A 14,500-nucleotide genomic window follows, 5' to 3' on the forward strand; every position below is an offset into this window, starting at 1 on the left:
GTTATGGATTATGTCATTATTCTTCTCCGGTGATCAATCACTTTTTTCCCCACATAAACACTTTGATGACATTTTGAATATTTCTTTATTGGCACTATATTCATCCAGAAAAAATCATGTCACTCAAGCAAACACAGGCAGTAAGACGTCCAGTTGCCGTTGTTCACGAGCTGCGAGTGTCACCAGGGTGCGAGCTGCTACTGTAGCTGGTGGAGGGGCCTCCTGTCTGACTGGACCGGCTCCGAGGGCCCGCTCACTTCCTGCGGCGTGAGGCAGCTCCCTTCTTGCTGCTGCAGGGCGCAGAGCGCAAAAACAGAGTCAGATCTGAAGGGTTTAACTTCTAAACAACCTAAAACACCACTACACTACACCAACAGGCCAGGTGGAGCAATTAGAAGAAGCTCTCTAATGAGGAGGGAATCTAAATTATATTTGATCGCTTCCACAGATTCTCTACAATGTTAGCATGCCCCAACCCTTTATAAAGAACACAAGGTGGTTAAAGGGGAACAGGATAAGTGGCATTGTTTTAACTTTTGTTTAACCTCTAGATCTAAAACCATTTCTCCATATAGTACTGGGAAAATTACTTTGATTGGCCTCGCTACCATTTAAGCAAGCATAAGTGTTGCCTTTGATATAGAGTCTGAGTCAGCTGTAAATCTCTTTTTGTACAGTGATGATGCTGTGCTTCCAAGTAAACTTTTTTTTCTGTGATATTAGTTGATGTCTCAGAGACAAATTAACATCTCTTTAGTTAAACAAATTATTTTTTAAAGACAGTGGTTAGGGTTTTCTGAATCATTAGAGTGTCATTTTACGTTGGATAAACTGCAAAACGAAATGACCATAAGCAGTAGAGATGGTAAAAACTTATGGCTGGTGAGAATTAAAATAACTTTGAGGATACAATTTAAGAGTCTAGGTGTTGAGGCCTCTTTGGGTGTTTGTGTTGATTTAGGTAATTTTGCTTTTGCTTTATGGTTGTGGTTTTTATATAAAAAAGACAAATTCTCATTCAGAGCTACAGCGCCCTCCTGTGGACAATCATATAACTAGATTTTATCACATGTTCATAAAGAATAAAACTGACCGGACTAGTCATAAGCACGAGCAAACCATGCAATGACAAACTGATGCAAAAATAGAAACAGGGGTTTGAAGCGTTGAGGTAGCAACACACAATAAAATCACAGTAACACACAAATAAACAAGAACATGGAGCACTGACCTTCAGTTTGTTGTGCCCAAGAGACACAACAAACTGAAAGTTAAAACACAGAAATAAAGACGTAACTAACCATAACTGATAATATCTTTTCCCAGTGATTCACTGGATTTAAACTGCAGTCTCTCCTATTCAGCTTTAATAAGCAGTATATAAACATGTAATAAAAGTTTTGTAACAGTGTATAATGTAGTTCTAATCAGCCGTATGGATGTTTTGAAGTGTTAATTAATGGGCAGTAATTATCAACTCCTCATTACTTATTGCATTGCTTATTACGTGCTTGTGTACTGTCTCTACTTGTGTTCAGTAACTTTTCATCCGTTGTTTTCATTAGTGTCCTTGAACATCATGCACACACTCAGCTAGTGAAGCGGGATGCAGCCGTTGTGAGATGTTGAAGCTTGTGAGCGAACACTCACTGTTTCTGCAGCTCGTCGATGCGGTTTCTGAGAGAGATGACCTGAAGACAGAAGCACACACGTACGTCTTACCTGAGAGTCTCACTTTACAGCTGGCATTTACACCTCAGAATAACAGATTTTAAAACTACTGTGTCTATTTCACACCCCATTCTTTTGCCTAAAATGTGGTTGTCTCTTTGTGATGGGACAGGGTGTGATCACCTAACTCAGATGTAGAGTGTCACTCACCTCATATCTCTGTCTCTTGAGCTTCTCGCAGTGGTCATATTTAATTGCCTCCAGGCTGTGCAGCATCTCCCACAGCTCCTTCGCCTTTTCCCTGACAAACACAAACCAGAACCAATCACAATCGAATAACATGATTCATGGTGTCATGTATTAAAGCAACCAAAGAGACACTTAAAGGTAAATTACAGTTTTGTAATGGTGCCTCATGTTTTGGGAGAATATTTCTACCCCTCCCTCTAAATGAAACAGGACTGGGCCCGAATCTCTGCTGCTCTGTGTGAAGTTGCCGCATTATAAACTTGTTTTTTTTTTTTTTTTTACCTCAGCTTGTCATCGCTCAGGGCGTCGACGGTCAGTGGTTTGCATCTCTCTGCCATAATCTTCTTCTTCTTTTCTCTTTCAGTCTGCTTCTTGCCCCTCCTTTGGTCAACCTGGAAAAGTCCACCTCGTTATAACTATATGTCTACGGAATGAAATAAAATCTGAACACATCACCAAAAACACAGAAGAGAGGAAGAGAAATCAAACGAACCCGCTGCAGATGGCTGCTGAAGCCCGATCCCATGTTGGTCAGAGCAATCTTCTTCTTGGCTTCATCATCAGCCTTCCTCTGGGCATCGGCCTCCTCCTTTCTCACCCGCTCAGCCTTTCAAAACATCACAATTCACATCCAAGTGTGGTTTTATTTAAATGATAAATATTAAGAGTAATGTATCATCTTGTTTTTTCTTTTTATGCTACAGCCCAAGTTACTGTGGCAGCAGTGACAATAAATATTATGTTTATGCTTGGGTAGCACATACAATACAAGGGGACCTAGATTAGAGCCCGGGGGAACTACTTGAAAAGAGTGCGATGAGGACAGAGATGTTTCTTTCCACATAACTGAAGCCAACAGTAAACTCCAACCATCCCTGGTCATATGTGCACCAGATGTGAAGCTTCTGGACAGTAAGGGTGTGTAGAGTGAAGTTCAGAAACAAAAGCACTGACATTTCAACAGCAGCAGAAGTTGCATACCTCCCTCCTGGCCTGACGCTCTTTATCCTTCTCTGCACGAATCCTCTGCTGCTCGGCTCGCTCAGCTCGACGCTTCTCCTGAAAACAAGAATTAGATGACAGGATGCAATGATTTCTACCATGTGCAGGAAATAATTAATGTTTTAGTTTTTTATGTGAGTAAAAATCTCACAATTCGGTCTTTGAGAGCGATGAGTTCTTCTTCCTCCTTCTTCCTGCACTCAAAGTGAGCATCGATCAGCGACTGAAGCTCAATCAGGTCTTTGTTTTGACGTTTCTTTTGGATGTCCTGTAGAGGAAGTTAGACAAGCTATGAGGGACTGACTAGTTTCCCCTGAAATTCCTAGCTAATTAAAAAAAGGAAGGCCTATGTTTTCTATGTGTGCCATTTTTTTTGGGCGGACATACGTTCACCCACCTGTCACAAGCAACTTTTATTGCTTCAGGGTAACACTTTATTTTAAGGGGTCCTTGTTCCTGTGTATCTACCTAATTAATTACAGTGTAATTACCTATGTAACCGTATGTAATAACATGTACTTACATTGTAATTACATAGTGTATTTTGGTGTACTTACAGGTCCTTGTTACACTTGTAATAAAAAATGCTTGTGCAAAGAGAGAGGCCACTTTGGCATTTCTTATTACAAGTGTAACAAGGACCTGTAAGTACACTAAAATACACTATGTATTTACAATGTAAGTACATGTTATTACATACGGTTACATAGGTAATTACACTGTAATTAATTAGGTAGATACACAGGAACAAGGACCCCTTAAAATAAAGTGTTACCGTGGAGCTAACTTTCCTTGTATTTGCATCAGTGGACAAAACATGTCAACTTACGTCAAAGTCCACTTTCTCGCCATCAGGGATCTTTGGTGCGGAGGGTCTGAACAAAGACAAAACAAAGGCAAATCATACCAAGGAAGTAATTTCAGGAATAAAAACAGCTTTGAGACAAATACTCACTTGAACTTTGGCTTCTCTTCTGGTTTTTTAAGCATCACAGGAGCAAAGAGGGAGAGAGGAGAGATAGGAAACAGTTAGAGTCACAAACATGGAGGAGATGATGAGTAAATAGCGGCGGTTAATGAGGGGGAAAATCCATCAATCCAAGTTCAGGTGGATAATACACTACACAAGCTGAGTTACATCTGAGGGCTGCAAGTTGTTGTTTCACACCTCCAATAGATCACTGTGATGTGAGTGTGAGTCTAAGTCTTAGCCTTAGCAATACCTTCATCATCATTTCTGTGCATTAGCCTCAGTTTCAAGTTGTGTAAACACACAGTAACACAGGTTGAAGATCAACACACGCAGAGATATGGACTTAAAACATCATTAACTTTATTACTGCGCAATTACTTTGAAGCGAAGGTTAGTGCACAGGAATGAGGCCACTGTGTTGTCTTACTTATGTTAATTTGTTGTATATTAGTGTGTAAATCAAACCATTCTAATCAGAGACATTTAAAATGCTAATCAGGATCATAACCCACCACATAAACTATTTTTAGTTTGCTTTTCCGAACATACGTCAGCGCATACTTTCACATTATAAGACTTTGACTTTGTAATACTGTTAATTGTTTCTTTTTTTCTATTTTTTTTTTTTTTTTTTTTTAAAGTTTGTGATTAGGTGTTTTATATTTTTATGAGACCTTTGCATTAAAAAAAACAACATAACAAAACAAAACAAAAAACCAGATCAGACAAGGATGAAAATGCAAGCAAAGCAACAGCGACTCAGCGGGAAATACAAACTACCATCTTGATCTCCCTCCTCCACTGGCAGGACACATTCATGCAAAAAAGAGAAGAAGCAGAGATAAGCAGTGGGGCCCGTAACCATGACTCAGCATTTCTGAACGCTTCACCGTGATCCTCGGCATGGCCTGTGGCAGCCGACACTCAGGCTAAAAGCCAGCGGGTAAATTCTGCTTCTCTCCCAAGGCAGACAAGTTAAACAAACTGACGCACACAGTTACAAATTTTATTCAGTATTCACATGTAAAGACTCCTATACCCAACAAGAAAACAGACAACAGGTCCATTTAGAACAACAGAGAAGAATTCAAATCAACATACCTTCCTCTTCATAGGCCTCTGCATGCAGCAAGCGTCCAAAGCAAGAGCAGAACAGAAATCATTAGTGACGGGACTGGGAAACCGGTCCCAGCATGTCCTCTATGGTGCACAGCTTATGAAGCACATTTACCAGATTGGGATGTTGGTGCTGTTATTTTAGAAGCAGTGGAGGCCACTGTACAAGTCCCACATCATTATTGCATCAATTCTAAAATAACATATTATGAAGGAAACTCGCTGCATGTTTCTGACTGTGTCTACATACTGTAAAGACACGTGCATCAACTCCTTGTCACTGCTTTGGCCAACAAGTCAATTTTTAGACCTGTGAACTAGTTAAAAAAAAAAAGAATCATGAATGTGAACTAGTTATTTTTATCTGTATGAATTCGGACCTGTTCTTTTTTAGTGTGAACTGGTGCAACACTGAAATAAAATCTGATCAATTTAAATTACCTGGTGAGTCAGTAAAAAGCAGATTCATCAGTTCATCCATCTTGCTTGTTTCCAACAAACATTGAACAGTGAATTTCAGATATGAGCTACTCTTTGTCCTTTCTATAGAAACTATACTGCCTGTGTCAATTAGAGTCACAGATCAACCTAATGTGCATCTACTGGTGCTGTGGGATTATGCCAGAGTACCTACAGATAACATGCAAACTCTACATAGGAAGGCCCAGGTCCTGGATTTGAACCCAGAGCCTTATGAGCTTCTACTGAATATTTATTTTTTTCTGCTAACCTGGCCATAAGGGCTAATGACCCAAAGCTTTGTTTTGATTTGATTTGTTTTTGAGATCAACAATCAGACTCTTCTTACACAGACAAACTGGATTTTTTCTGACAGCTCTGAGGCAGTGACACTGAAGTATTAGTAAAATTGCATTAAATCCTGGGACTTTTGCAGTGACTCCATCTGCACGTAAATACAACTTATAGTATCTGACCAATTAAATTAAATAGTGAGAATGATTTTGTTGCATCAAAACACCCCAATGTAAATGCTTTGAGCAGCTTCCCAGTCTCATTCTTCATATACACATAGAGAGAAAGATGCTAAACATGGACTGAAGGGAGGTGAAGAGAAATGGCTTTTACATGATTGAAATTACCCATCATCCTCTCTGCTGCGGCCTTGAAGATTGATAAATGAGTTTGCCAAAAGGCAAACAATGAGAATGGTCACTGACAACAACATGAGACATAAAAAATGGATAGAAGGCCTGGGATGAGTCAGGGTGGGTGGTTCATGTAACACCAGCTTTTTCTTCTTCTCCCTTGCAACATTTATGCACAGCTCAATATTCAAAACACACACTGACACTGTGCAGTGATGCTGGAAACAGCACAAAATGTTGTGTTGTGGTTGAGGTGGTTGTCAACTAACACTGATGGTGACGTGATGTGATAACTGTGGATGTTTTACAAAGCAAAGCCTAGACGTTTGCTACAGTGAACTCAGAAAAAACAAACAAACAGGGGTTCATGTGGGTTCTTTGAGAAGCCCAAAGACACCTGAAGGCACCTTACCAGCTGTGACATGAATTACATAAGGGGTTAACACCTGATAATAATTACACATTATAAAATACTTAATTCATAATTGATGAAAAAAAGTCTTCCTATATTGATTCTAATTAGTCTGCTATTTATAAAGACAGTTATTGATGTTTAACTCCAGATTAATAAACTCATGTATAATGTGTTGAACTATTTAGATGGACATGGATGCTGCACTTGGCTAGCGAGTGTATTAATAGATGTTTTATTAACATTTATTGATACTGCAATTCATGATTAATTCAGATGGTTACTACTTGTTAGTTAAGTATTTTATAAAACATCTATTAACACACTCACTTACCATTAATGTCTAAATCATCGTATGTACAGTATAAATGCAGCATAAATGTCCATCTAGTCAGATAATAATGTATATATGATTATTACTAGGCTACTTATAATTCATTTATGATGCTTGATTTGTAATGCTTAATCCAACATTTATTTATTTATTTAAAGGTTTAAGGATCAGGGACATTGCACATTAATAAAAACATTTAAACAAATGTAAACATGCCAGAATTAGCCAAAAGGCTATTTTGCATCTGTTGTCCCTGGACTGATGTTTAAAGTCACCTAAATCTAAATTATAATACAATACAATTAATGAACACATGGATTAAGTATTCAACAATGCTTCATTGTGTGTTGTTATTATAAAGTGTTTCCTATAAAGCTGCTGGAGATGTGGGAACTAGACATTATCTCAACACTGGTGCACTGACCAGTGTCGAGATAATGTCCAGTTCTGTGTTACTGTGTGCAAATGTTGCACACTGCTGGTGTGTGGTGTGCTGCTACTGGCTGGCTGCAATATTCATGTCTCTAGCGTGAATGAACAAACCCATGATTTTGCTACTCTCAGAGTTTTCTTTAGCAGTGGAGTGTAAATGTTGTTTTGAGTTTGGCACTAAGGGAAATTGAGTTATTGAAATAAACAAAGTTTTGTTGTGTTAAATGTGCACAGCAAATAGATCATGGCAACAGCAACACTGGCTGGGTGAAGAGATGCCCTGTGTGTCGAAAGTGTGTAAGACTTTTGACCTAAGGATGGCGCTAGAAGAAAAGTCATGGAGCAGTCCATGTTGAAACTTCTATGGAGCCCAAAAACTTATGAGCATCAAGATAAATTAATATAATAAAGAATGTACACTGTATAAAAACTACATTAATGTAGTTAATTTGTTTATATTTATTTTATTCATTTATTCCTTACACAGTTCAGTCAGCGCCCCCTGATCTGAATCTATTGCAGCTAAATGCAGAGGTGAATGGGTCTGAACTATCTTTACAAGAGTGTAAAACCTCTTGGCTTTGGTCTGAATATTAGTGCCTCTTTTAATGTATGAGTCGTGCAGCTCACTAGCTTGAATGCTGCTGTTAATTTTAGCTTGCCAGCTTACAGGTGGGGTTGTGTGTGTGTGTATGTTTTTTTTAAAATTTCAGATTGTCTGTTCTGTTGCAAATTCATCCTGCAGCCTCTATTTACTGTGCAGATTCACTTTTGTCATACATGGGCAGTTATAAAGAGAAGGTAACTCCAGTGGAAAGGGCTAAAGGAAAGCTAGGAGTGGGACTAGATGAGTGAGCTGCAAAAATATCAACCGTGACAAGAGCTTTGAGTAATTACATTTTTTAAATTATTATCTAGAAGCAAAATTATTATCTAGAAGCAGAGAAAAAAAAGGAATCTGCCTGTAACGGAGCTGGTGACGGAAAATAAATCACAGTAACAATAAATGTAAACTATCTCCACAAACTGGCAGATTTCCTTTCACTGTGTCATGGTTAATAAAATTTTCTGCTCCAGGGTTTGCATGATAGGACTGTTCTAGCATTCCCTTACAATCAACCATTACCTAAAAAAAAATCATATCTACAGTATTTAAGTAACACTTTATTAACACCCTGATAAGATAAAGGGAAAGGGTCATTTAAGTTTGGTCAAGTTTTTAATAAATGATCATAAACAGCTTACTTTGTTGGATACATATTGTGAAAATAAAAACCCCAAAAGGAAAATCTTAAAAGGCTGAGAACTGATTGTCAGGAAATGTAGAAAGATAAAGTCAGATCATGCTGACTGGTCCTGTGAGACTCAAACCTGCGACTTGTCAGGCTGGATATGTTTTGCAGCGTATGGGTGTGGACAGGACTGACTATCCTTGAGCAGAGTGCTGAATGTCCTGCAGGAGACACATACCTTCCTCCTCATGAACCACCTGCTGCACCTCCTCTGGTTCTGGTTCTGGTTCAGGCTCTACCTCTGGCTCTGCTTCTACCTGGGCCTCCGCCTCAGGGGCTACTTCTACTTCTACTACCTCCTCCTGGGCTACGGGCACGCAGCATGCACCAAACCGCCGGGGGCGAGGGAGGGTGTCGGAGAAGGCCGTTAATGAAGACCACAGACATTACAGAGCCATTAGAAACCAAAAGTGAGAGATTACTTTAGTTACAGAGAGGATGGGTGATTGAGCGAGGGATAGCACTGCTGGAGAACAGAGAGAGAGAAACAGATGATGATGAGAGAAAGTCACTTGACCTTTCACACAGAAGCCATATTCAACTGTTGAGGTGGACAGCAACCTGAAGAGCAGCCGGTCTTGTTTTGATGTCATGCACATCAGCACAAAATCAATACAAACCAGAGTATGGTAGCCTGGAGAGGCCAAATCCTCTCCGTTTCCGCCTGTTGTTCTGAGAATGTTCTTATCTATTGATTAAGATTTTATGTACATATTTAGCATGAACAGATTCAGCTGATACTCTAACATTTGGAGCAAACCTGTCGCTTGAAAATGACAGAAAAAAAGACAAAAGATATACTGTAATTGGCATGCATTTCTGTCGCTTCAATTAATTTGTTTTAAACATATTCTACACATTCGTTCAATTCATTACATTGAGCTTCGACTAAAAATGTTTAAACAACCTCATTCAAGTTTTTCTTCTTGCTAATACAAATAAATACAAAATATATGTAATATTCTTGTATGTTTGTTTTAGCAGGATTTGATTATAATTGTCTTTTCAAGTGTGTTGAATTGAATAGTTTATTTCCAATATGTTACAAAATGACAGCCTGGAAATCACAGTTAAAATACAAACACACATATATAATACAACGTATTTAATCCTATCCCCCCACTCAAAGTAGAGGGCAGCTTGAAAGTTTTCAGTTTAATATAATCATGGCTAACTTATCTCTACCTGTATTGTGATGTGACTGATTTCTCTGACATTAGTAACAGTTGCAGTTGAATAAGACTCGTCCAGGTAGCTTCCACCGCCACTGTTTAAAATATGGCCGTTGTGTGAATGAGGTCAGTGACAGTTGCACTGATGCAACCGTAACAGATGACCATGTAAACATGTCACATACCAAGAAAAGAAATGCAAGTCATTTTTTTCTTAACCATGTGAATTGAGACATCACTCCATCAGAAGAAGTCGCCTTTATTATGGAAGTGTTTGATTGACAGCTGTAGCCTTACACTGGGGTAAATAGAGGATGTAAATATCCTACATATCCTCATATACTTTTATTTTTGCACAAATGTGGAAAAAAAAGCTCTGCAATAAAAGCACAACACACACAAAAAGAGTTATCATTATACAAATTCTATACTGTGAGTGATGCAGCTGTAGATAATTAAGGAGATAATGTTGATGTTGATCTACACAACTGAGATTCTGATCTGTTAATGTTTTACCAACTAATAAAAATAAATGAAATGTTTCCTTGTATCGCTTTGCATGACGGAAATCCTGCTAAGACTTAATAAATGAAATGTGTGCAGATGTTGTTTATTCTGTATAATGAGCAGGTGTCAGAGTCAAACACTTCAAATAAAGGGCGACAACAAGCAGCTGATAAATTAGTGCAGTGGATAAAGGTCTTAAATGTCCTCTTTACCTTCCTCGTCTTCAGTTTTGGAAACAAACACATGGTGGGAGAACAGAAATAGAAACAACACAAAGTCATTTCATTTCACTACACAGAAATATTTTGTGGGTCAAGCTAAACATGAAATTAAGTAACATAATATACAGTACATGCAAAGCATTTGAGACAAAGTTATGATAATAAATGAGATGGGTGACACAAGGTTTGCACGTTGTACCCTGTTATAGACACAAAATAAATCTGAAATAAAAATAACATGAATACGTATATAATAATTATGTGCAAATTATATGAATTCCTAAGCTTTAGTTGTGATAACTTTGTACTTAAAATGGAGATAATATATACTGTAAATGGTTGGATGACTCAACAGGGTGACTGGGCGAAGCCTCTGTGTGAAGTAACAGATAATATTCATCATTTGAAAGTCAAAGATAAATGCTAAAAGACACAAATGACCACAAAGACACAAAAACAAGTAAAGAGACAAAAAAAGACCACAAAATGACAAAAACTGCCAAAAATGAACATACAGTACACACACAACCATAGAGACTAAATATGACAAAAAAGAGACACAGAATTACTACAAAGGGACAAAAAGGGACGATGAAGAGACACAAAACCTTCCACTAAGTTATGGTCTGGGGGTCTTTCACATGTCTGTGCACAGGGGCCCCCGTCCATGTGTATTTGAAATGTATTTGTTGTGAAGAACTTACAGTAACTGAAACAACAACCGTTTGAACAGTCGCCACTTACCTTCGTACCTGAAACACAAAGAAATGAGACACTGTCAGTAAAATCCTACATCTACACCAGTGAGTCAGAAAGTGTGGACAGTTTGTGTCAGTGTGGGATTCACTTACACTTCCTCAGTGTCAGACATGGTGACAGCAGACTTCACACCTGAAGGCAAAGACAAAGGACTAATGGGTTGACAAATATAGCAGCTGAGCAACTGTGTTGTTATGAAATGATCATGCGTTTGATCCCCTCAGACATGTTTGTCCTGCTGCAGAGACAACAAACTTCTCCTGCCTCCATACAATACGCTTCGGGTTTTACGCTACAAGAGACTGAACACCTCAAGGAGCAATTCGACATTGTACTTAGCAGGATGTTATCTTCAGAAACGTGAGGGCTAGCATGGCTCTACCTAGAGGTAACAAAATTCTTCCTATACCAGCACCTTCACTAATTTACACGTTTAAGTTCACAAATTAACATGTTACATCTCATTTGTTTCAACTATTTAGTGTGGAAAGTAAAGCATAACTAAAATGATTAGGCTATATAAGTGTTAATTGGTGAGATTTGGCTGTTTGGTTTGATGTTTTTAACTCAAATACAAGCAAAACTGAAAGCCTTAGTCAATTGATAACTGATCAACAGAACATATATTGTCAACTATTTTCATGATTATATAATATTGTTTGTCCTATGCAAAAATCACAATCAGAGTAACTAATACTTTATTGATCCCTTGCAGAAAATTATTATAACTGCAAATTGCAAATATAATAGCCTATACCCTGTCAAAAATAAAATAGTATAGCCCAGCATATTTCCAGTGTTTTGTGCTAAGCTAAACTAAGCTAAACTAACTGCACCCGGCTGTACTGTAGCTTCTTTGATCATCTATTCTTGCTAAAAAACAACAACTTTTCCTCCCAAAAATATACTTTACAACAAGAAATTTTGTACAACCCCAGTGATTCAGATCTAATTACAGAGCCGTACATTCGGTGAAAGCTAAAGAACAATAAAGATAGATGATACAGATTAACCAATAATGTGCTCACAAAAGAAAAAAACAATAACCCCCACACTGTGTTAAAACAAGTCATTTTCTACACCCCATAATACACATTAAGTAGGTTACACAAGTCAGTTCAGACATTTTTCAACATTTGACATCAGCATCTATGCATTTCAACATACATAGCATTTAAAAGAACATTCAGAGTTCAGATGACCAAAGTGGTTTCATGGTAAGTTTATCAGCAGAACTATGTTCCTCAGTTAGGGCCCAGTGAAGTTTGATCAGAGGTGAAACTCCGGCCTCTCTCCTGGATTCAACAACAGCTCTCACAGCTCATAAAAGACACCACGCTCTGGTCTCATATATGGGAGTAACCCCTCTAATCAGCCCAAGTGTGAAAATGTCCCCACAGGCGTCATGAAGTCCCAGCATCACTGCCAATTAAGTCCAGTTCAGAGGGGGGGGAGTGAGGAGGAGCAGCCTCATTGGAGCCAAAGAGGCAGGATTTCTGCTCACTGAATATTCTCTGTACAAATACATCATATATATATATATATAAATATATGTGTCTTTGGATGACTCCTTCACACTTAGCGGTGGGCACAGCTGCAGAGGACATGGAGGATTAGTTTTGGATCATATTTCTACCCATCAGCTGAGGAACGGTGTCCAAATAGCTACTTTAATCCCTTGGCTCGGTCCAGCGGGAGGATCCTCTGCACTCAGGCAGCCAATCAGCATCCGACCTCCAACAGACTAGCTCTTTGATCGACTTACAGCTGACAGCAATTTCACCTCTGTGTGTCCAGCAGTCGCTCTGCACATACCGACACTTCAGCGCTCTGTATATTTAGTGGATGGTCACTTCATTTCTTCAGTATGAGAGCACTGAATGCTGAGAAGTGTTTCTGAGTCTTTCTGAAACCAAGACTGGGCGTTGAAACTCAGAGACCGATCAAACAGTTGACACCGCAGAGGAAAATCACATCCTGAGCCAATCAAGAGCAGAATCAGCAGATTTAAAGGCCAATAGGAGAAGAATATATAGACTCATCACATCAGCCTGGATGAAGGATTTGTGTTTTCCCTCTGACAGCAAACAGACCTTGTGACCCCTTGCTATCTCAAACCTCATCTTGGTAAAATGTTGGCCAGACTCACAGGTTGACCAATATGGGCATATCAGTTTAAAGTTCATCATACTGACCGAAGGGCTTGCAGGAGAGGAAAGGGGACAAAAAAAAAATAGAAAAGGCAGAAGAACCGCAAAGAGATCAGAAACCTCACAATTCAGCATCTGTTCATACAGTATAAGACTTCAGGATGTGATGTGAGTCTGTCAGCCAGCACGTGTCTGGTACAGGTAGTCACATGTTAACACGTGCGACAGTGGGTTAAAATCCCACGACCAAAGATACACCAGCAAACTCAGAATACTCTTCCAATAAACCGTCTGTGTCGTATTCAGGAGCACAGATAACTGTGTATTCTGTGGTGCATTTTGACCTTCATCTGTGAGCCTCTATCACTTCATGTTTGTCTACTGCAAGACACAATTTACATCCAAGGCCAACAGAGTGAGTGTCAAATTAAGAATAAATGTGGATAAAAAATATGTTAAATATAAAGAGTTTTCATTTATAGTTGTGAATCACAGTCCCTAACTTAAATGACCAAATTACTTAATGACATTAATTCAGTACATAAATACAGTGCACATTAATCACCATCACTATAATGTAGCTGGCTAATTTCAACGGTTCAACTTTTACCCCCAAGACTGTCAGGTTTCACTCCATCATTTCTAGTGATGATCTTTTTCCCGTAAAAGTTCATAAAAATGTCATTCAGGCTGTCATTTTAAATGGAAAAGTTTGATTTAATTACATAAACTGACACTTTTATGAAACCGTGAATCAATCCGGGCCGGAGGAAACTGGACTCCAGCTTCTCAGCCTGCAGACTGCCATCTTAAACATAAACTACACATGTCTGACATGCAGCTGAACATGTCTGCGTCTATTTCAAACGTCCCTCCTGATGTCAGAGCCGGCTCTGTCGGAGGACAGATGGGGATCTGTGCTGTTTTCACACAAATACAACGAGGGAACTCAAACTCCTCAAAGCAGCCAATTTGAGTTTAAAAGAAGAGAAAGATAGTCAGATAGGTGTTTGTTAAATGTTGATGAGTGGTGTCAGTCAGTCTGTGGCTGTCTTACCTCAGAGGGACAGAGAAGCTCCTCCAGCGATGGAGATGAAGATCTGT

The 14,500-nt window shown here is 38.8% G+C and overlaps 1 protein-coding gene and 1 long non-coding RNA gene across 2 annotated transcripts; both read right to left on the reverse strand.

The window, feature by feature from the left end:
* Nucleotides 1–61: 61 nt before the first annotated feature.
* LOC146990167 (troponin T, fast skeletal muscle isoforms-like) lies at nucleotides 62–9,124 on the reverse strand (the record flags this gene model as incomplete). Its single annotated transcript, XM_085773039.1, has 13 exons — nucleotides 62–290; nucleotides 1,651–1,691; nucleotides 1,882–1,972; nucleotides 2,203–2,312; nucleotides 2,414–2,527; nucleotides 2,902–2,979; nucleotides 3,074–3,190; nucleotides 3,752–3,797; nucleotides 3,878–3,896; nucleotides 4,676–4,696; nucleotides 4,997–5,014; nucleotides 8,766–8,894; nucleotides 9,019–9,124. Coding segments are annotated over 13 exons (927 nt in total), but the record flags the coding sequence as incomplete, so codon positions are not given.
* A 1,885-nt stretch (nucleotides 9,125–11,009) lies between these two features.
* On the reverse strand, nucleotides 11,010–14,500 carry LOC146990168 (uncharacterized). Its single transcript, XR_015035150.1, has 3 exons — nucleotides 14,454–14,500; nucleotides 11,339–11,378; nucleotides 11,010–11,239 (listed from the first exon to the last, which is right to left on the reverse strand). It is a non-coding gene; the product is annotated as an uncharacterized LOC146990168 (long non-coding RNA).

Source organism: Trachurus japonicus, chromosome 3 (assembly GCF_045865225.1).
Source record: "Trachurus japonicus isolate A0001 chromosome 3, Traja_1.0".
Lineage (NCBI taxonomy): Eukaryota > Metazoa > Chordata > Actinopteri > Carangiformes > Carangidae > Trachurus > Trachurus japonicus.